This window comes from Tachyglossus aculeatus, chromosome 17 (assembly GCF_015852505.1).
Source record: "Tachyglossus aculeatus isolate mTacAcu1 chromosome 17, mTacAcu1.pri, whole genome shotgun sequence".
Classification (NCBI taxonomy): Eukaryota; Metazoa; Chordata; class Mammalia; order Monotremata; family Tachyglossidae; genus Tachyglossus; species Tachyglossus aculeatus.
Genome location: NC_052082.1, coordinates 42,790,466 through 42,814,518, shown reverse-complemented (window position 1 = coordinate 42,814,518; position 24,053 = coordinate 42,790,466). Strand labels below are relative to the sequence as shown.

General features: G+C 45.4%; 1 protein-coding gene across 3 annotated transcripts in view; it reads right to left on the bottom strand.

The window, feature by feature from the left end:
- The window catches only part of ACACA (acetyl-CoA carboxylase alpha), a 270,884-nt gene that overhangs the window by 68,746 nt on the left and 178,085 nt on the right, over nt 1–24,053 (bottom strand). For all 3 annotated transcript variants that reach the window (XM_038758869.1, XM_038758870.1, XM_038758871.1), the window contains 2 exons: nt 2,529–2,672; nt 1,794–1,914 (listed from right to left, as the gene is read on the bottom strand). In XM_038758869.1, coding sequence (XP_038614797.1) covers nt 1,794–1,914; nt 2,529–2,672 — 265 coding nt within the window. The remainder of the gene's footprint in view (nt 1–1,793; nt 1,915–2,528; nt 2,673–24,053) is intronic.

The window sequence follows — 24,053 nt, the reverse complement described above, 5'->3', positions numbered from 1 at the left end:
AGAAACTCATTAATAACGGCCGGGATAATGGCCGCTTAGTTTGGAACGCCCATGCAGACGTCTCATCTGCCGGCCCCTTAAGAGGGAGAAGGCTGGAAGGAGTTCATTTCTCGGGAAGGTTTCAATCTAATTACTCCCCGTGACCATTAGGGTACTTTTAAAAGGGTCCTCTTAAGACAGAGGCTGCTTTATGTGCTTTCATTTAATTAAAGACACAGGACGTTTTGGAACCACTGAAGGAATTTTATCATTGGGAAAATTCTCTTCTAAAACCCTTCTTCCTTCTGGATGGGTACTGAAGCGGCAGTTTGGCTTTTTGTGAGGAAAGGTTCTGCTTTGCCACCTCTGAAGAGTCTAAGGTACATTCAGTTCAGATACTGTTCTTAGAACCCACCTCTGCTCAGTTTATATGTGCCCTGGGGAATACTACATCAAATTCTGATCTGAATTAGTCAAAGGTGCTATGATTTCACCAGAGCAGTGGACAAGGGAGTGGTGGAGGGAGAAGAGAGAGGGGAGACCAGGATTATCTTAAAACTGGAGAGCAATCTAGGGCAAATGATGTCTATCCCAACAACTGCCCAGGGGCAGAAAGCAGAGCGAAGATACCTTGCCGATTGTCTGAAACTGATGTTTAGTCGTAGTAAGATAAACAGAGGAAAGTAAGGTTTGAAAGCCAAATCTGAACAAAAGGCAACCTGCCTGCATCTGGTCACCACAGAGCAACAGCTGCACATGTGAGAGGCTCGAAAATTTAATTTCCTACCTCCTCACTGGGAGGAAGAGTCTCTGAACTGATCTCAACACTTTCCCTCATCGCAAGCAAAGCTGTCTTTAAAGACGGTGAACCTTTCCTAGAATATTCACCCTTTCATTCAGCCTTTAAAGTGACTTACCCAAAGGCACATAGAGGAACAGATGTCCCCATCCAAAAAATAAAATGACTACAATGCAGCAAGAAGAGTTTCTCCTCTTCTAGATTGCAAACTCTTCATGGGCAGAAAATTGCATTTTATTGTACTCTCCGTGCCTAGTGCATACGGTGCTCTGCTTCCAGTAAGAACTTAATAAATACCATTGACTGATTGATTGAAATTGACTCCTTGCCAGGAAGGATTGAAAAGTGAAGGGTTTGGAGACTCCTTCTTTGGAGACCACAGTTAGTTAGGAATGGGTCTGAGAGAGGTGGCCACACAATCATCTCCTAGTGGTTTCTTTCCTCTACACATTTCTGTGAATATAAAATATTATCCGATATTTGAATATTCTAAACATAGTTGTTTCCTAGGTAAGCTTAAAAAGAAGCTTGGGTTGACCATCAAATACACAAATTTCCCAAATTAACGTCAGCACCAGGTACACATTTGCTGCTGGTTAATATTTGGTATGGATTCCTTCCACCTAAGGATCTCAGAAGCTTTCTTCAATGTCACCTCAATCTTCACTTACATTGGGGGGGAGGAATGCTCACCACTTCTCCTATGATGAGTTCGAAAAATCTTGTTTTATTTACTCAATACCGGGGTTTCCCAACTCTTGCTAAGGAAGTCTTATCTCGGATTTTCTTCTTCGATGACCCTGGCTAGCTCGCTAGTTGCTTTACACCACTGCCTTGTTCTCCTTCCCTCATTACCAGGTTGGACTGGATTTGCTTTCCTGGTCACACACCGAGCTTCAGGGAGCGATCCAAAAGTCATTCGGGAGAAAGAAGAAAATGGGCAGCAACCGGATGGCTCGGGCACCGGCTGAGGTGTTGAGTTGCACGTAAAAGGAGGTTAGAAATGTAAACGTACTTGGGTGTGGCCGTCCTGCCAGCATCCAGCGGGGATCATATGGGGCTTTGGTTGGGACAAATTCAATGATTCGGTCTATAGGATCCTTGGAGCTGAGCATAGGAACTGGACTGTAAACATTCTGAAAGGAGATTGGGAGGAAGAGACATAAGAGTTAGTGAGATATCTCCCAACCTATCCTCTACCGTGAAGCTGCAACCGAGGTTGCCAGAAGCCATACACGGGATTACAACCTCCAAACCCTACAAATCACCCCACAGCCGCCCAAACATTTGGTAAACCCGGAGAAGCTGTTCATTTTCACTTGGTCAACTGACATGAGATTGTGCCCGGCTGTGAACTTGAGCCTTCGACTCAAGATAGGCTGGGTTTTCCCAGAATATAATTCGAAAATGTAGACCTGTCTGAGCCGTGGGACTCAGAAGCTTCGCTGCCAGGGAATCTCAGAGGGATACTACACGACGCCTCACTCAGAGTCCAAGGAACCGCAGTTGGTTGTGTCACCAAAAAAATCGGGTAAGAAAATCATTTAGGAAAAAGGCACTTAAGGCTAAAAAAAATAAAATTGGGAGATGTGGCATTTTCAAGCAAAAAGAGTCCAAAAGACCAATTTAGAAAAGCTCCAGGTAAAAAGGACAATTGGGGCTTGCATGTTTCAAATATGAACTAGACTGACCTGGATGGAAAATGGCAGGAACAGTACTTTAGATTCAATGGCAAGGCCAAGGTGCTCACCTTCGGCATGTAGGATAGCCAGTGGAGGATGGTCAGAACCCCTTCAAAGTCATCGCACACAGTGCTATGCGTCACCCCATTGTTGTGCATAATCTGGATGCCCCCAAGCTGATTGTTGGAGGTATACACTTCCCGTCCAAGCACCTGAAGAAGAGAAAGTAAAGGGATTGGGTTAGGAAGCACGGGATCCGATTTTCATAGTGAATTCTGAGACGTGGGGTGAGATCGACCCAGCTGTTTCTTCCCTTCCTATTCCTTAAAATGGACTGTAAATTAAAGGAATTATATTAAAAGATGTCGATTCCTAATTCAGCCTAGCATTTGCTGAGATGGGAGGCCTTCAAACGTATCATGGACAAGCAATTTAGGAATATAACGGGAACTGTGATGCTGATTTTTTTCCTTTCTTTTTTTTTTTTAATGAAAAGACTACCACACAGATTTCCTGTTCCAAAGTGAAGCAGCAGCACAGGATGAGAGAGAGAGAGAGGGAGAGAGAGAAAGAGAAATCAGACTGACCAAAGAACAGCACGGGTCCCACCCAAGCGCAGAGTGTAACCAGCAGTTTGAGCAGCCACATAGAACTGCACTCCCTCAAATCCTCATCGTGGTGACGAGAAATACAGGGATTTGATTTTTAGGATGAAAACCTGATCGAAAAATTGACAGGGCAGGAAATGGTCACCACCGCCCCACTCGTGCTACGGCTCGCCAAATTGAGAAACGATTGAAAGAACAACATTTCCACACGCTAACCCAGGACTCTAAGCTTCTCTTTGTGTGCAGCTTGGCTCTGTGATTTATACGCGGGTTCTCCCCCTGCTCTGCCTCCCACCCCTCCAGGACCCAGAGGAATTAAGTGCTTCAATCCCCCACATATCCCTGGAGGAAAATAAAGTCTTGTAATGTCAAAGGGCACTAGCGATTGGAAACCACAAAGTTTCTTTAAAAGAAAGAGAAAAAAGAAAAGGGAGAGAATGAGAAAAAAAATCGAGAATTTCTTGGGCTTTGGAAATTGTAGGGTTCTTTTTCCCTTGAAGATTGGTTAATAGTTTCTTTCAGGGAGGGAGGTTTTCCGACCCGGCAGATGGAAGCAAGGCAGCCTGATCACTGACTATCATAAGCTGCTGAGTGTGGAGTAATTGCCAGTCATCTGGGGGAGCCCTGGAGAGCTCTAAACAGTTGTACAGAGCTTACTGTATCTCGTTTTTTTTTTCTTTTTTCCTTCTTTATTTTTAAAAAATGAAAAGTCCTTCCCCTCGGTTATTTTATTCACCGCCTATTGCCTAGAAAGGGCTAATGAACTGAACAAACGACTGATTCTTCTTCCCTAGCCACGGCCTGTTTATTTCCATCACCCTCACCCCCAAACTTTGCAAAGCGTCTCTGGAATCTATGGGACCGCCCCCCCCCCCCCCCCAAATTATTCATTGTGTTCCCCCACAGGAAGAGATATTACAAAACACAAATCACCAAAGCAGGTTGACCTTGGTAACCTTCGTTTTTCTCTGGATTAGATTGGAGGCAGAGAGACTTTCAGAAGAGACTTTGGGTGAGCTTCCTCTGCCTTTGAACACAATCTCGACCACAGCCCCTTTAAAGGGCCAGGTAAGTGGCGTAGAAGTCCACTGGACTTTCATTCTCCTCTTGACTCTGTCTTTAATCTCAGCCCAGGCACCATGGCTCTTTTCTCATTCTCCTGCTGTCTCTTTCCATTTGCCCTCTCACTGACTGATACACTGATCTCTCGGTCACTCGGCTTTCTGCTCCACTGAGTCCATATTACTAATAACACCTCCGCCACGGCCAGTTTACCTCATGAAGGCAGGAGCACATCATTACAAAATAAACTCATAACTTTGACATTCTAGCAAATACACGCCGTTTGTTATTTTTATGGCTTTAGTATTTCTAACAGGCAGAGGGCATTACATACCTGTTTCCTTTATATCTTTAAACACACACACACACACACACACAACCACACCCACACAACAAAAACCCAAACAATCAAAGCAGCCAGTTGATACCAGAGAAGGCAGTGGCCCTGTCAATCAAGGAAGCCACGTTCTCACCTGGCTCCAACATTATGAATTTAATCAACTGAAAGGCTCCACCCATGAGTCTGAGAGTATTTTCTTCATTGAAGAAATTCTCCTCCAGTTAATCAACGGTGTTTTTAATTATTAAAATAAAATTGGGAAAACAAAGAGAGAATAACAGGGGGATTCGGTGGACTGTTGCCGGGTTTCTGATCCTCCCCACAGGCCCTAAAGCAGTCGGATGAACATTTCCCCCCCTGAAATTCTGTCCCAATTCTAATCCTACTCCAAACCCAAGGACCATCAAGGAATAACAAAAGACCCAGCAGATTGGGTCCACATCAGATGGTTATTGTGAATGAAACTCTTCCCTGTAGACTGAAAGCTCACTGTGGGCAGGGACTGCACCTCCCAACTTGATTGCACTGTCCTTTCCCAAGCACTGAGTAAAGTGCTCTGCAAATAGTAAGCACTCAATAAATACCATTAATTGATTGCATCCTTCTCCAATTGATTAAATCCTTCTCCAACCTCTCCCCACTACCTTGTCCGGGGAAGAAGGGGTTCCCCAACTAAAATCCGTAGGTGAGAAGCAGCATAATGTAGTGGGAGTCAGAAGGTCATGGGTTCTAATCCCGGCTCCACCACCGGCCTGCTGTGTGACCTTGGGCAAGTCACTTCACTTCTCTGGGCCTCAGTTACCTCATCTCTAAAATAGGGATTGAAGACTGTGAGCCCACAGGGGACAGGGACTGTGTCCAAACCCATTTGTGGATATCCACCCAGTGCTTGGCACGGTGCCTGGCACACAGTAAGCGCTTAACAAATACCACAATTATTATTATGTCTAGCAGGTTCTGCACACCCTTCACACAAGTCAGTGAGTAGAAAGATTGGCCAAGTCTGAGATTTTGAGTCTCCTGAAAATGGGGCAGTAGACCCCCGGGTTGGTTGGGTTCTGATCTGGCAGCTAAGAGTTCTAAAAGAGGTAGCATTTCTGGATTTGCGTCTCTCCCGGTTCAGTGAGAACTACTGAGGTTTAATTGCAACGTGAACTCTGCTCAACAGAGAAGCAGCATGGCCTAGTGGATACTTCCCAAGCGCTTAGTACAGTGCTCTACACACAATAAGCGCCCAATAAATACGATTGAATGAATGAATGAATGGGGAGTCAGGAGGACCAGGCTTCTAATTCCTGCTCCGCCACTTGTCTGCTGTGTGTGACCTCGGGCGAGACAATTCACTTCCCTTGCCTCAGTTACCTCAGCTGTAAACTGGGGACTAACACCGTGAGCCCCATATGGGACATGGATTCTGACTAACTTGATTAGCTAGCATCTACCCCAGCGCGTAGGACAGTGCCTGGCTTATACTAAGTGCTTAATGAAAACATTAAAAGACAAAAAACAAGCAAAAGACACAAGAGGTAGAAGGCACTGAGAGGTATTACTTGCCAAAATAATGTCACGGAATGATTAGCAATTGTTGGCATTTACAATAAGTGAAGAAAAAGTCCACCTACACCGATCCATTTGGGAGTCCTGTTTGCTCTGAGCCGAGTTCAGTAGAATGAGGGAGCACACAATAGCTCGTGATTTATAGGGGTCACTGCTGACTCAAGCGGTTTTAATGATTTCAGAATACTTCGAGACAAAAGCCTCAGACCAAGGAGAGAGTCTCACCTCTGATTCCCTCTGCCTAACTCCGTAATTAAAACCCGGGGACATTTGTGTGGTCACCTGCGATGGGAACAAATGCCATTTTCTAGGCCCGCCGCATACTCTCTCGCAATGCACCCAGTCCCCTTTACGCAGAAGAGACTCAGGTTCGACCCAGCCGTTTTTGCCGGCGCATTTCATAAACTTTCCCACTTGCACTTCTATCCCCTGACTGATCAAGTTGCTTATCCGGATGGGCTCCATTTCCCTGAGTAATTTTTAAAGTGTTTCCTCGGCACGATAGAGCTGTAAACTATCTCTGTGCAACATATATTCAGATCTCAGAGGAGCCAGATACCAAACGGAAAGAAGCGTATCGAGAGGCCCACATTTGTTCCTTTCTAAGACTAGCTGGGTAGATGGTGGTTTGCGATGAACTTTGCTTTTGGTCTCCACGATTTGGACCGATGAAGGAGTTGTCCCTAGGAGAATAAAGGGCTCCAAAACCATACGCCTACTTTCTAGTGCCCTCTTAATCCGAAGTTCAACCCCAATTTCAGCTACTGTAGTTTCCAAGTCAAAATTGGGACCGTGCATCGTTTCTGCCGGTCAACAGAATGACACATTGGCTAATCAATCAATCAATCGTATTTATTGAGCGCTTACTGTGTGCAGAGCACTGCACTAAGCGCTTGGGAAGTACAAGTTGGCAACATATAGAGACAGTCCCTACCCAACAGTGGGCTCACAGTCTAAAAGATCCAATGAGCATACGGAGAATTTTAAATTTCCACAGCCATGAGGGGAAAGTTGCAAACTAGTCCGGTCATATGAACATAAGAATGTTTCTGCTACTTATCTAGAGACACTGCAGACAGCTCCGGTTTACCACTGCTGACAGGCAATGAAAATGGTCTAATGTACCGCCTGCTCTCTCCCTTAAATCCCTTTTTGGAGATCGAGATAAACACGTTCTTCCTTTTCCCAGTGCTCTAGATGTTTGAGTGAACTGGCAAAGCACGGTGAGGTTTTGTGCAAATGAAATCATCGAGTGAGCATAGTAGTTACTTCTTGGTGTATCTGTCGGCTGAGGTGCTGGGGTTCCAAGAGGCATTTACCAAATTGTGCCGTTGCACTTAAATGGCTCATATTTTATCAAGTTTGCGCTAAAATATCTGCTTTTATGAGAATGTACACGGGCACGAGAATGCAAGTGAACAAGTGGGGAGACGTGAATATAGAAGGGATATTGGAAGGAAAGGTTGTTTTTACAGTAGCTTTCGGCGAAGTTGTAAAAAACAGTCTTCCCGGACCTGTCTCTTCATTCCCCACTTCTCCGAGGGCCCTGCCTCTCCAGCTAAAGTGACGTGAAATCCACCCCTTGTGTGGCTGCTTCTGCGGCAGGGAATGTGTCTGTTTATTGTTGTACTGAACTCTCCCAAGCACTCAGTGCACTGCTCCGCACAGAGTAGGCACTCAATAAAGACGATCGAATGAAAGAATGAATAAAAGTAGCACATCACAGGGTTTCCTTCTGCCCGCTCCTCCTTTGCAGGGCAGTCTTAGTTCTAAAACCATCTGCGAAAGGTTTCTATAACTTCATCCTGATGCAGCCATTTCCACACCTCACCCACGGTCCAGAGGCTTAGGTCACTCTGGGTCTGCTACCTTAAAGACTCTGGACACTCGGTTTAGACAGAAGAGTGGGAAGAGGGAGATTGAAAGGGAAAGGGAGAATGAAAAGGAATGAGAGGGAAAAGGAGGGTGGGAGAAGCCCCCCCGCCCCCCGCAAAAAAGCTGTAATAGCTCATCCACTCTGCGCTGCTACCGCTCTCCTCCCTGACCTGCGAGGACTACATTTTTAAAAGCTGACAAGTAATTCAATCTCCAATTAACAATTTTAAGTGGGGCAGCACATATCACTGTGTAAATGTTTCTCCAGGAATATGTCCAAGGGTGACAGAGAACTAAATCTCCGAAGAGGCAGAACCGGGGCTCGTGAAACGGCATATATTAGGGACCTCCCCAAAGGGGACCATCTTGCCGACGCAAAGGTTTGGGTACGCGGGACCCACAAGGTGGAGCGGGAACGAGGCCGTGGCTTGGCGAGGGGAGGCTAAAGGAAGCTTACAGTTGGAGGCAAATAGGGAGGGCATCTGACTTAAGTGTCACAGCTGAGATCAAGGTCACTAGGCTGAGGTTAGATAGAACACGACAATTTTCGAGTCTGAACACGCATGACGAAGACGCCGTTTGGCAGAAGCACCGCACCACGGACAACCGCGGGTGAGGGAAAATGGTTGGGGCCCGAGGGATCCGGTCGCTGACCGAAAGTCACCAGGACTGGCCGAGGGCTGGGATTCGGAGTAGCTCCCGGAGGGAATGCCGGATGGGGAGGAGGTGATGAATATACTGTAATCGAGAAGAGCAGAGAGGGAGGACTGATTTTCAGAGTGATGATACACAGGGCAGAACTTGGTTTATGGCCTCATCCTGCCAAATGCACGAGAGAGGCTTTGGCTTCCTTCGATCACCCAGGCCGCCAGAAGAAATCACTCAGCACCAAGACAGATTTAAACTGCCCATTTAGCCAAAGACACCACAGGACTCCTAACACAGTGAGTTACATGAAAAGAAGCCACCTCCAAATCTGGAATTAAAAATTAAAAAAAAGTCTCAGCTTTTCAGATACAATTTACGGTGGTTCTCTAGAGCGGGAGCTCAGATGGAAGTGAGACCCATCTAGTATCACGGTCCCTGCTCTATTCCACTGTGGTTGATCTATCGGTGGTACTTATTGAGCGCTTCCTGGATCAATCAGTGGCATTTATTGAGCGCTTACTCTATGCAGAGCACTGTACTAAGCACTTGGGAGAGGTCAATATAGCAGAGTTGATAGACACTTTCCCTGCCCACAACGAGCTTACAGTCTAGAGGGGGAGACTGCAGAGCATTGTCTAAATGCTTGGGAAAGTGCAATACAACGGAGTCTGTTGACCCATTACCCTCCCGACAGGGAGCATCTCGTTTAGAGGAGCACTCAGTACAGTAGAACACTGTCCAGCACTTATTTTAGTGCCTGGCACATAGTAAGCGCTTAACAAATACCATAATAATAATAATGATAACTACATTGAATGCGAGATTATCAGTCGTTACATTACCACTTCCCGGAGGAGGAAAACGGTCAAGAATTATAATAATAAATAATAATAATGATGGCATTTATTAAGCGCTTACTATGTGCAAAGCACTGTTCCAAGCGCTGGGGAGGTTACAAGGTGATCAAGTTGTCCCACGGGGGGCTCACAGTCTTCATCCCCATTTTGCAGATGAGGGAACTGAGGAAAAGAGAAGTGAAGTGACTCGCCTAAAATCACACAGCTGACAAGTGGCGGAGCCGGGATTCGAACCCATGACCTCTGACTCCAAAGCCCGGGCTCATTCCACTGAGCCACGCTGCTTCCCCTCAGTGGTCTCGTTTTGTTTGTTTTTCAATTACAATCCAAATTTCAACCACTTCTTCAAGTGGTTGCAGATAACCATTTTTATTGTTGCTAAATATCACCACACTCCTGAAGGTTTAAGAGCTCTGGGTGAAGCTCACCTTTAGAGGTATCAATCTCATTTGCCCTCAGCTGAAAATAAGGTGCCCAGATCCTCCTCAATGATACAATAAATATACAGGGGTTTCATACATTTTTCCTACAACGGGAAACTGCGTTCTTTGGGAAAAGTGAATGGCTTGAATTTTTAAAAACCCTAAACCCCTGCTTCCCTTTTAAATGGGGACCCAACCCGATTTTCTATTTTAAACCATTTCATCTACAACACATTTAAACTGGTTGGGGAATTCACAAAGCCGACCTACCTTAAGGTGGCTGTACTGAAAACTCCACACCTGTGGGTGAGTTGTTTGAAACAACCCAAGTCTGGATTAGAAAGGAAATTAAGATACTACCAGGCGGTTCTAATGGTCTTTGCTTCCCATGAATAGCACACTGTTAGTGAAATTTGGATTTAAAAAGAAAGAAAAGGAAAGAAATCTGCCATTTCTTCCTTCCCCCATCTACTCTCAAAAAGGCTTAAGTTCGGACGACACTGAAGGCATCATTAAAATCAGGTCCTGGACACGAATCACCCAGAATGAAGTGAACCCCGGGCATAAGGGTCTGGAGTTCAATCTAAGCGGCTCTTCGAGCTTCTCTTTTCATAATTCAGCGCTTCGGACTGTGTACATTATCTGATTAGACCGGGTGATAACGGCCACTCTGAAGGAGAGGGGACAGGGACGGGTTTGGAGCCCAGCGCCGGGGACGTGCCTGGGAATGACGAATAGCCCGGAGTTCGGTTTCTAAACAGTCTGGTTTCTCCGGTCTTTATCATATTCACACAGGGGTCTGAACACAGAGCTGCTCCTCAGGTTTGTCTTCCTCCTGGAAACAGATTGCAGGCCTTGCATTTCTAATCTACCGACGTGTGCAGTTCTTGCCCTTTTAATTTATGAGTGTTCGGAGGGGACCTCTCTGACTTGGGAACATATTGGCTCGGTCTAATGCTTGGAGATTATTAAACTCAGAGCTATGCTCCCACTATCAAGTCTACAGATCTTTTATTTAGAAGATATGGTGCTCTAAATGCACAAAGAGCTCCCTGTCACCTTCACATTAAAGCCCCTAGTGCCTGGTAAATGGAATTATATAGCTGTCATCTCCTTTCCCCAAAGTTTTAAGAGTACAATGGGCTCATTTTTTCACACTCCATCCCAGCTTCAGAACTGAGAGACCTACTTTGTATTGATTTAAAGTCGCAGAAATAAATAAACCTGCTTCACCGCTGTGATTCACAACAAATTCATGATACACTATTGCATGATATATTTCAGGCTCCTGCTCCGGCTCTCTTTTTCCTCTGGTGAGTGATGGGGGGAGGTGGGAGGTGGAGGGGAGCTGCAAAGCTGACAGGCTGATGGTTATTGGAGATGGCTGCCGACTGCAAATCCAGGGGCGGACGCAGGAGTCGACGGCATCTGGGGGCAGGCGGAGGGGCGCAAAGGGCTAATTAACTAAAGGCCGAGGAGAGGAGCGTGAACCGAACACCGAGTTGCGGAGCCGGAGAAAGGGACGGGGCGGCGGCAGGGAAAGGAGGAGAGGATAAAGGCGTGTCGCCTAGTGGAAAGACCACGGGCCACAGAGGCGGAGGACCCGGGTTCCAAACCCGTCTCCATCACTGGCCCGCTGTGTGACCTTCACTTCTCTGGGCCTCGGTTTCCTCGCCTGCAAAATGGGGGTGCTCTGTCCTACTCAAAATGTGAGCCCCGTGCCTGAGCTGCTTGTTTTGTATCTACCCCAGGACTTGGCACAGAGTAAGCACTTAACAAATACCGCAGTCACTCAGAAGGAGGTAGACTGGTAGGTAGGATCTGTATGCCCACAATAAAGGACTGCTGGTTAAGTGTCGGAGAGAGAAGATGATGAGGCTGCCTTGATCATCATCATCAATCGTATTTATTGAGCGCTTACTGTGTGCAGAGCATTGTATTAAGCACTTATAATGGTGGTATTTGTTAAGCACTTACTATGTGCAAAGCACTGTTCTAAGTGCTGGGGGGATACAAGGTGATCAGGTTGTCCCACTTGGGGCTCACAGTCTTTATCCACATTTTACAGATGAGGTAACTGAGGCACAGAGAAGTTAAGTGGCTTGACCAAGGTCACACAGCTGACAAGTGGCGGAGCTGAGATTCGAACCCATGACCTCTGACACCCAAGCCCGTGCTCTTTCCACTGAGCCACGCTTAAGCTGGGTTGACCAAATCAAAGGTACCGAATGAGAAGTTTTCTTGTTTTTTTTTTCCACATCCTTTGTTTATCTCTTGCTATGTGCCAGACACTGCACTGAGCACTGGGGTAGATACAAGCAAATCAGGCTGCTCAAGGTCTCTGTCCCACATGGGGATCACAGACTTAATCCCCATTTAACAGATGAGGTAACTGAGGCACAGAAAGGCAAGTGACTTAAACAAGTTCACCCAGCGGACAAGCGGCAGAGCCGGGATTGGAACCTGGGTCCTTCTGGCTCCAAGGTCTATGCTCTATTCATTCACTCAATCGTATTTATTGAGCGCTTACTGTGTGCACAGCACTGTACTAAGCGCTTGGGAAGTACAAGTCAGCAACATATAGAGATGGTCCCTACCCAACAACAGGCTCACAGTCTAGAAGGGGGAGACAGACAACAAAACAAAACACGTAAATGGGTGTCAAAGTCATCAGAACAAATAGAATGAAAGCTAGATGCACACCATTAACAAAATAAATAGAATAGTAAATATGTACAAGTAAAATAGAGTAATAAATCTGTACAAACATATATACAAGTGCTGTGGGGAGGTCTCTATCCACTAGACCATGCTGTTACTTACAGTGGGCAGAGCACTGTATTAAGCACTTGGGAGAGTATGACACCATCAAGTTGGAAGGCAAAATCCCTGCTCACGAGGAGCTTACATCTATAGGGTCAAAAGAATAATAATAATAATGATCATGATGGTATTTGTTAAGCGCTTACTATGCACCAAGCACTTTTCTAAGTGCTGAGGTAGATATAAGGTAATCAGGTTGTCCCACGTGGGGCTCATAGTCTTAACCCCCATTTTCCAGATGAGGTACCTGAGGCACAGAGAAGTAGAGCGACTTGCCCAAAGTCACACGGCTGACAAGTGATGGGGTCGGGATTAGAACCCACCACCTCTGACTCCCAAGATGGCATTCCCACTAAGCCACGCTGCTTCTCTAAAAGAAGATCGACCAGACCCGAGAGAGAAAGGAAGTGAAAGCAAAAGCAGTTAAAGGTGAAAGGGTTGGAAAGATACTGTGTGGAGCTAGTGAAAAAGTGCATCCCAGTCTTTAATATTTATTAAGGACCTACCGTGAACAAAGCAGATGATGATGGTTTTTGTTAAGCGCTTATCATCATCATCATCATCATCATTCGTATTTATTGAGCGCTTACTGTGTGCAGAGCACTGTACTAGGCGCTTGGGAAGTACAAATTGGCAACATATAGAGACAGTCCCTACCCAACAGTGGGCTCACAGTCTAAAAGAGGGAGACAGAGAACAAAACCAAACATACTAACAAAATAAAATAAATAGAATAGATATGTACAAGTAAAATAAATAGAGTAATAAATACGTACAAACATATATACATATATACAGGTGCTGTGGGGAAGGGAAGGAGGTAAGATGGGGGGATGGAGAGGGGGATGAGGGGGAGAGGAAGGAAGGGGCTCAGTCTGTGTGTGAAGTCAGTCAGTATGTGTGAAGCATCGCTCTTGTTCTCGTAAATACGATTAAATAATAATAATAATAATAATGACATTTATAATAAATACGATTGATTGATTGATTGAGACCATCTCTGTATGTTCTTCTATTTATTTTATTTTGTTAATATATTTTGTTTTGCTGTCTGTGTCCCCCTTCTAGACTGTGAGCCTGTTGTTGGGTAGGGACCGTCTCTATATGTTACCAATTTGTACTTCCCAAGCGCTTAGTACAGTGCTCTGCACACAGTAAGCGCTCAGTAAATACGACTGAATGAACGATTAAAGCGCTTACTATGGGTAAAGCACTGTTCTAAGCGCTGGGGAGGTGACAAGGTGATCATGTTGTCCCACGGGGGGCTCGCAGTCTTAATCCCCAGTTTCCAGATGAGGTAACTGAGGCCCAGAGAAGTGAAGTGACTTGCCCAGAGTCACACAGCTGACAATTGGCGGAGCCAGGATTTGAACCCTTGACCTCTTACTCCAAAGCCCGGGCTTCTTCCACTGAGCCACGCTGCTTCCTCATGAATCTGACTGTATTGATCCTTCTCTAGTGATTAGTTCAGGGCTGGGCGCACAGTCAGTGCTTAAGTATCACAATTACTAAGATGTGTTTTGACTCTTCCCCTGGCGAGATTCAATGGGTGATACCTCATCGCACTGTTGTTCCCCTTAAGGACCAACAATTCTATGCTTCTCTATCATAATTAAGGTCAGTTATGTCCCTTCTCAAAATGTTTTCTTTATAAATTAAAGGCTCCTGCTATTTTCAATCTACCTTCCATCTAGCCATATTGTTCCGCTAACTGACAAGTACCTCTAAGCCTGTAAGTTCCCTGTGGGGACTGTTGCACTGGACTCTCCCAAGCGCTTAGTAAAGGGCTCTGCACACATTAAGCGCTCAATAAAAACCACCGATGATGGATATTGGAGAAATTAGTTTGAGATGATGATCCCACTGATTTTGCAATCTGGTCCACTTGGGATTTAATGAGTTTTGAATCTTTATGACCACTAGCCTACAGAAGTAAGATCAATCAACCGTATTTACTAAGCGCTTAATGTGTGCAGAGCACTGTACTAAGCGCTTGGGAAGTACAAGTTGGCAACATATAGAGACAGTCCCTACCCAACAGTGGGCTCACAGTCTAAAAGAGGATGAATAGATGTAAGAGGATGACTTACATTAGTTCAGAATCAATCAATCATATTTATTGAGTGCTGTGTGCGGAGGACTGTACTAAGCACTTGGAAAGTACAAGTTGGCAACGTATAGAGACGGTCCCTAACCAATAGTGGGCTGATATCCAAGCATTTAGCACAGTACCTTGCACACAGTAGGAGCTCCAAAAATACTGCTGATACTGAGTACCGATACTTTACTGCTCCCCAAAACGTTTTCAAGGGTCTGGCCTCTTTTACGGCTCTTCGGGGCTGAATTTTAATGCTGGTGTTCCTTACGGACTCTCTCACTTATTCAAGTGACTTGCCCAGGTCATACAGCAAACAGGAGGCATAGGCAGGATTAGAACTCATGACCTTGGGACTCTCAGGCCAGTACTCTATTCACTATGCCACGCTGCTTCTCATGGTGCAAGCAAATCGTGAATAAGAAAGGTGAGGTCCAGGTGGGACATGGACTGTATCCAGCCTGATTAGTGTGAATCTACCCCAGCGCTTAGTACAGTGCCTGGAACACAGTAAGTGCTTAACAAACATCATTAAAAAATTAAATTGGCAATGGTCACTAGTGACCTTGGAGAGGGAAGTTAGGAGACCTGGGTCCTAGTCTTGACTCTACCCTTTACATAGGTGGGCTCCACAGCAAGTCCTCAAGCCTTGAGCTTTGTACCGCAGTGAAGACAAAGGAGCGGTATTTCAGTATTTTACTTGTACGTATTTACTATTCTATTTATTTTATTTTGTTAATATGCTTTGTTTTGTTGTCTGTCTCCTCCTTCTAGACTGTGAGCCCATTGTTGGGTAGGGATCGTCTCTACACGTTGAGAAGCAGCATGGCTCGGTGGAAAGAGCCCGGGCTTTGGAGTCAGAGGTCATGGGTTCAAATCCGGGTCAGCCGTGTGACTTTGGGAAAGTCAACTTCACTTCTCTGGGCCTCAGTGACCTCATCTGGAAAATGGGGATCCAGACTGTGAGCCCCTCCATGGGACAACCTGATCACTTTCTAACCTCCCAAGTGATTAGAACAGTGCTTTGCACATAGTAAGCGCTTAACAAATGCCATTATTATTATTACTGCTTCCCTTCAAGGTGACCTAGAGCAAGTCACACAATTTTTCTGTGCCTCCGCTTCCTCCACTGTAAAATGGGGATAAAATACCTGTCTCCCCACCCCAGAAGACTGTGACTCCTAGGTGGGGCAGGTATTGTGTCTGATCTGATTACCTGGTATACAAACCCCCGCATTTGGCATAGCCCTTGACCTATACTAAGTGTTCAGTAGATATCGGCGCTATTAAGCGTCTTTATGCTGAAGAGTCCGTCAGAGACATCCCTCTCGAACAGTGTTACATTGCTTTTGTTCACATATAACTAGCTTTGCTGTATTTGAAAATATATTACCTGGGTGCGATTAAGACACATTATGCACTTTACATTATTTCCTATGGGAAGCACTACTTTGTTTAGCATCCTTTCACTTAGCACCCTATTTCCACGGAAACAATTAAGAGCATGAACCAGGGTACAGCTCATTTCACCTGAGGACTAAAGAACCTGCAAAAACCCTGGAAAGCGGCACCCTTTCACCCCTTGGGATGGCAACTCCCTTGGAGATGTTTGCGGGGCAGGGGAGGGGGAAGGATGAACTCATTCTGATAAGAGATGACTTTTTTGCTGAGTTCTGAAATGTACCGACTCTCCTTACGTGCACAAGCATCTTTGCCTTACGCCCTGCTATCCCCCAAACTAAGCAACCTATGGTACTTAGAGGCCGTACATCATCCCCGATCTATGGAAGGAAATTCACGGCGGGCTATTCCTATTCTCCAACCTGAGAATCCCCCTCAGGGGCGTGAGGTTGGGGCGAGCAAGTTTTGAGGCCCCTGACCGGCCATAAATCTAAAAATGTAGCAGGACCGCTGCACGATAAAATGCAAATGTTTCACTACCTGAGTTCACCGGGCTTACTTTCCTTGGGCCAAGGCACCGCCAGTTTGCCATCTAATCTCACATCACGCTCTTCTAGCCCCGCACATTTTTTTTTCCCCGATGTTTTAAATGCTATCTTGGGTCCTCGTTTGACACAGAAGCCCACTTTGGAAATACAGCTCCAGGTTACGACAGTCCAATGCAATGACCGAAATTGCGTGCCGGGCACAAAAATGAGATACCGGGAGCCAAAAATCGAACCCCGACAGCTATAGATCAATAAGGGAGATGATAGCTCTTGCTCTACCCGATCCTTACTAATTGCGGCATGATGCTGTTCTTACTGCAAGGCTTATTTTAAAATCCGATGAACCCCACGGCAGCACCTGCACAGATCCTGGACCAAGAGAGTCACGGCAGGCAATTTCCTTCAAGCTCCTCTGAAAGACGGGAGGAATCTTGGAGAAACCTCCAAGATGAGCGGGGCCTTTTGCATTCCCCCAGCATGAGACGACTGTGTTGAGCTCAGCGGACAAGGAAAGGTCCCTTATCAAAGGAAGGAAACAGCAAAAGAAAACCAAAACGAAAGGGCAGATGCACTAGCCATCTGATTGGCAGAATTTGAAAACCCAGAACTAGCCCTCTCTTTGCTGAGGCCTGCCTTTACACTCAATAAGTGCTCTCTTCAGAAAGAAGGAAAAATCCAAGGGATCTCAGCGGGAAATAGAGAAATGCAGCAAACTGCCTATTGCACAAATAGGTAGTTAGGGAATTTTTAAAATGCAAATGGGCTGGACTGGTCCTTGCAGCCATTACGGGCTATTGTATCAACAAGTCCTTGGGGAATCTTTTTATAAGCAGATGAGTGATGCTGTATTACCTTATTGTGATCCCAACATGGTGTCTCTCACATTAATGGCTTTGCCAAGAATGCAGATTGTGACTGTGGGGACCCTCAGTAAAGGAAGAAGAACTAATAACAATGATGATGGCATTTGTTAAGTGCTTACTATGTGCAAAGCACTGTTCTAAGCGCTGGGGAGGCTACAAGGTGATTAGGTTGTCCCTCGGGGGGCTCACAGTCTTAATCCCCACTTTACAGATGAGGTAACTGAGGCACAGAGAAGTTAAATAAAGAAATTTATTTTACTTGTACATATCTATTCTATTTATTTTATTTTGTTAATATGTTTTGTTCTGTTCTCTGTCTCCCCCTTCTAGACTGTGAGCCCGCTGTTGGGTAGGGACCGTCTCTGTATGTTGCCAACTTGTACTTCCCAAGCGCTTAGTACAGTGCTCTGCACACAGTAAGCGCTCAATAAATACGACAACGAATGAATGAATGGTTGAACGGACATAGAGAACAAAGGTTCAAAAACCCTGAGGACTGCAATTCTGGCGTGTGTGACATTTATTAAGCACTTGTAATGTGCTTAGATTTGGGGCTCACAAGCGACCTTATTCCCATTTCACAGATGAGGAAACTGAGGCCCAGCAAGGTTGAGTGTCTTGCCCAAGGTCACACATTACATCTTCACAAGTAGACTGCCTCGCTATTAGCTTAACGGCACTCAATCAGCTCAGTACCTGCTCCTTACCCTCTCTCCCCACCCACTATACCCCAAACAATACACTTGGCTCCTCGAATACCAATAATAATAATAATGGTACTTTTAAAGCACTTACTATGCGTCCAGCACTGTTCTAAGCGCTGAGATAGATCGAAGTTAATCAGGATGGACACAGTCCCTGTCCCACATGGGGCTCACACTCTTAATACCCATTTTACAGATGCAGTTACTGAGGCACTGAAAAGTGAAGTGACTTAACCAGGGTCACAGAGCAGACAGGTGGCAGAGCCGGGATTAGAACCCGTGACCTGTAAGTACATCTTGAGAAGCAGGGTGGCCTAGTGGAAAGAGCATGGTCCTGGGAGTAAGAGGGTATGTATTCTAATTCCGACTCCGGCAACTGCTTGCTGTGGAACCATGGGCAGGTCACTTGACTTCTCTGTGGCTCAGTTTCCTCACCTGTAAAATGGGGGTTCAGTACTTGGTGTTCTCCCTCCTAGACTGCGAACCCCATGTGGGACAGGGACTATGTCCATCCTGATTAACTTGGATCTAGCCCAGTACTTAGAACAATGCCGTGACACACAGTAAATGCCTAAAAATATAATAATGATAATAATAGCAGCCTCCAGGATGCCTTCCCTGACTAATATAATCTGACAAATACCAATAATTATTAATCTTCCATCTCCCCATCTTATTTTCCCCTCCCTATGGCATCACCTCTGCTCTTGATTCCCCGCCCCACAGCACCTATGCACACATCTTTATACTTGGTACCTTCCTCTACACCTGTAATTTTTTTTTAGTGTCAACTCCCCAGCTAAATTGTAAGCTCCTTCGGAGCCTCGATGAGGCTACTTTATTGTACTCTCCCAAGTGTTTAGTTAGAACAGTGCTTTCGGTGCTTAGAACAGTGCTTTGCACATAGTAAGCGCTTAACAAATGCCATTATTATTACTTATTATAGGGCTCTGCACATAAGTTCTCGATAAACACCAATCGATTGATTAAATTCAGGTCTCTTGACTCAGTCCCATGCTCTTTCCACTATACAACACTGTCTCTCGTCCTTCTGGAGTCGCCAATAAAAAAGGCTTTGACTTTGGTCCAGGCCCAGAGAAGACCGTTCCTACCATTACCAATTTTTTTCTCCATTTCTAACTCCACTCAGAGAGACAACCAAGTCTTACTTTCTCTCCTCCCCTAATACACAAGGGCCACCCTGAGTCTGAAGGGTGTCAGCTCGTCCTCTAGACTTTTAAGTTCATTGTGGGCAGGGATTGTCACTATTGTTGTATTTTAGTTTCCCAAGAGTCCAGATCTACTGATCCGTCAATCGGAGGTATTGGCCGAGCGCTCACTGGGTGCAGACCACTGTATTAAGCGCTTGGGAAAGAACTGTACAACAGAGTTGGTAGAGGTGATCCCTGCCCATTGTTTTGGTAGAGTCCCCGAAGACGGCGTAAAGATATCAATGCTGTTCCCTGTGGCAATTTATCATACAAACGGCAGAAATCACCCATACTGTGGGTCCGCGGGTATGTGGTCAGAGATATTCCTTAGTAGCTGACTTACCAATACCTTGCCAGTAATGCGGGGGGTGCGTAGTGAGATACCTCAAGAATTACTGCAATCTGATCCCTTGCCTTTCTTCTTGAAGACAGTGAGGGTGGTGGCATCTTTCAGGTCCTGGGGCATTTTCTCAGAGCCCCATTGGTTAAGGAAAAGTTGTGCAAGTGCTTAAGGAGGGAGCCTCCTCTACATTCACAGACAGAAACAGCATAGTTCGACAGTGAGCTGAGAATGGCATAAGAGAAATTCTTATTTCTGGGCCTGGCCCTGGCCCTAAACCAATCTTACTCAGGGTCACTGGATCAATTTTCTCTCAGTAACTTATTCCCAAAGTCTTGAAGATGGGAACTAAACCTTCTTAGGAGGATGCTCCTAGCCAATAAACATGACCATCCACAACTGTACAGGTGATAAAGTGCATCGGTTATAGCGCGGAGACTAAAACAAAGGCAGCTGCTATTCAGCCTTTAGTTGAATCGGCAAATCCTGTTACCTGTAAATCTACAAGTTTATATTTATCATAAAAGATAAGAAGAGCACGGTCCTGGGAGTCAGAAGGACCTGGGTTCTAATCCTAGCTCCACCCCTTGTCTGCTGTGTGACCACGGGCAAGTCGCTTCACTTCTGCGTACCTCATTCCCTCATCTGTAAAACGGGGATTAAGACTGTGAGCCTCAAGTGGGACAGGGACTGTGTCCAACTTGATTGGCTTGTATCTGCTCCAGCGCTTAGTACAGTGCCTGGCACATATTTAAGCACTATACAAATACCAGCAAAAAAAAAAAAAAGAGCAACTGTCACGGGCCCACAGACACTACATCAGACTTTGACACCAATCTACCCTACTTTCTCTTTTGTGCCCTAATTTCAGTTTTATAATTAAACATTCTCACATTTACCAAAAAAATGGAATCAAAAACGCTTGCTTGGGAAGCACTTAGAGATCTTGAACAAAAAGCCTATTGCATAGGTTTTAGTAGTAGTTTCAATAAAAGGAGACATAAAATAATAACAACAACAATAACTGTGGTATTTTTTAAGTGCTTACTACACGTCAAGTACTGTATTAAGCGTCGGAGCAAGATAATCAGGTCCCACCTGGGGCTCACAGTCTAAGTAGGAGGTAGACTAGGTATTGAATCCCCATTTTTCCGGTGAAGGGACTGAGGCACAGAGAAGGTAAGTGACTTGCCCAGGGTCACACAGCAGGTCAGTGGCGGAGACAGGATTAGAACCCAGATCCTCTGACTCCCAAACCCATGCTCTTTCTACTAGGCCACGCTACTACTCCAAAGTATACAAAGACTATCAAAATAAAGAGAAAATGGGAAATAAGCAGAAACTTGCATGTTAGGGTTTGTAGTTCAAAAGAAATCCTGCAACCTAAGACTGTCTTTAGAAGGAAAAGGCACAAAGATCCAAACTAATTAAAAGCAGGTCAGCGAAGGATTGGAAACATCAGGTGTGCACTGAAATGGAGTGTAGTTATAAAGGCTTGAAGCATGAATGCAATGCATTAAATTGGGAATGCAAGCATCTCCAGCTTCACTTCTATTAAAAAAGGACCAAATTGAAATTTACATCTTGCTGCATTCCAGAAGTACGGTATGCAATGTGTCGTCTCTTACTTTAAAACGGATCGTGTTAAGCCAGTGACGAGGAAGAGTGGGGGTAGACAGAGGGAGGAAGGGTTGAGGGGAAGAAGGAAAAGTTAAAAAAAAAAAATCTCTGCCTCAGCAAAAGTTTTCATTAAAATTTTAGACAAATGATCTCTGTGTCCTTCTCCCTTGCTGCCTGGGGCTCCATGCTATTTCTATGCAAATAACAACCTCGTGGTTTATATCTTATTATTTCCACCGGAGCTGCAGCGACATGACCTGAGACGTGTACAAGGTAGACGGAGAAAGGATTGGGGAGGGGGGAGAGAGAGAGCGCGCGAGAAAGAAAGAGAGAGGGAGAAAGAGAGAGAGAGAGAGGGAGAGATGGACTGGGTGCTCACTGAAGTGTGAAAAAATATTGTCAGGAGTGAGCGTCAAGAACAAAAAAAAAAATTGCAGGGATAACGTGTTTATTTCAGTCCCCCATCCTCCCCCCACTTGCAAACCAGCACCTTTTAAAATTCATTGGGCATCGGGCGATCATGCACAATCCATCTGCTTTCACTTTATCATTTGCATTTCATGCCTCCTGGCTTTTGATGTGCTGATACTTTGATGCAGTCAGGAGACACGCATTATCATTATTTCAATTTTCAAAGGGGTCAACGGGATCGGCACGCGCACACACTCACAGGAAAAAAAAAATCTGACAACCTCTACGCACCACCTCCCCCAATCTCCATCCCTCACCCCCATGTTCAACGGGAAAGGATAAAGGCCAAAAAAATAAGGGGGGGGAGGGAGGGACAGAGAATGCAGAGGGTTTGGGGTTTTCTTCATATCCCCTCTCCCCCCTAATCTCCCATACACACACGTATGCACCCCTTTCATATGCAGATGAATCGAGGCTAAAAATGAAAGAGATGAAAAAGCTGTTTGAGGAGAGACACAGAGACAGGCACGGAGAGAGAAAAATAGGCCGAGAGAGAAAGAGCAAGAGACAGCACGTGAGCGTGAAGCTTTCCTATAGTTTCCTTCTTCCCACCTGGCAGGCAAAGGGGTTGATAGGATGTTCTTAATGAATCTGCATGAAATCGGATGTCTTATGGGGAGATGACTCTATACTTAAGGAGCACTGACATGAAAACGGTGCAGGAGGCAGAACGGGATTAGGTAACCTCCAGAACTGATCACTACCTTCAGCTCAAAATGATAATGTCCTTCAGGAGACCTGCTTTCTTTGGTAAGTTATTGCTGCAGCCTGATTTTTCTTTCCCCTCCAAGTAGACATTTCCCTCAGCAATCAACCCCTTGGGCTGGGAAAAAAGGTAAGTATAACGAACTTGATCAGTAACAGATCAGCCAATGCATTAGGAAAAAAATGTGAATGCTTTTCAGCCTGAATGAAGCTCGGTAAATACAAGCATGCTTCTGGGCAAGAAAAAAAAAAAGCACCTTTCCTAAGTTGGAGGAGGTTGGAGACCCTTCCATTTCTGCAAGAATCTGGGAGGAAAAAAAAATCCAGTAATAAAGGGATTCACTGGGGAAGTTAGGCTTCCATATGGATGTGGAGTTCAATGCCCGGGCAGTGGGAATGAATTTCCTCTCCACACACTTTCTCCAAGTCGAGTCACACCAAAACTCTCTTCGACACCTATCGATACTCTTCAGAGGAAAGTATCTAAATGAGTAACTTGAAAATAAATCCCCTGCCAACTGTCGGCTACAATGCCAGTTAACAATTACTATGCAGAAGTTATTTCCCATGGAGGGGGAAGGCTGAGTTTGTTGCTGCTCTTGGCAGAGGTGAGGTCCACGTTGTTTCCAAAAGCTCAAGCTGGTTTTATCTCCCGCCACAGGGTAAGGCCAGGCCCCACCATCTTCTCAAAGCCAAAGAGAGACATATGCCCAGGCCTTCCACAGCTGATTGGCATCAGAAACTCTAAGGCAAAGATTCAAGTGATGCAAGCCTAACCCCTTTAATCGCAGGGAAAGTGGCGGCCAGATTGGAAAAAGGCAAAACATTCTTGGCTCCGAGTCAGGGCGATCCTCGAAGGTCAAGTCAACACCACTGGCGGACAGAGCCAGGCTGAATAATTATTGGCTATTGCCTAGGGGAAAGAGAGTGGATCTGGGAATCAGGAGGCCTGGGTTCTAGACCCAGCTGTGTGACCCTGGGTGAGTCACTTAACTTATCTTTGCTCCAGTTTCTTCAACTGCCCAAATGGGATGAGATATCGGTTCGCCCTCCCTCTTTGGCTGGGAGCTCCATGTCCAGGAGAGATTGGGTCCGATCTGATCACCCTGTACCTGCCTCAGCTCTTAGCTAATAGTAACTACTTAGTAAATAGTATTAATCACTGCTAATGGTATTCACTGATCAATCAGTGGTATTAACTGAGTGCTTACTGCATACACAGCACTGTACTAAGCACTTGGGAGAGTATCATACAACGGAATTGGTAGACACGCTGCCTGCCCAAGGAGCTTAGAGTCTACATGGGGATTGGATTATGCATTATTATGGCAATCATCAAGAAATGCTGAACTTCCAACCGGTTTCTTTATCTGATTGGATTAGATTATGCATTATTATTAATGACAATCATCTCAAGAAGTATTTTTTTTGAGATTTTTTTTC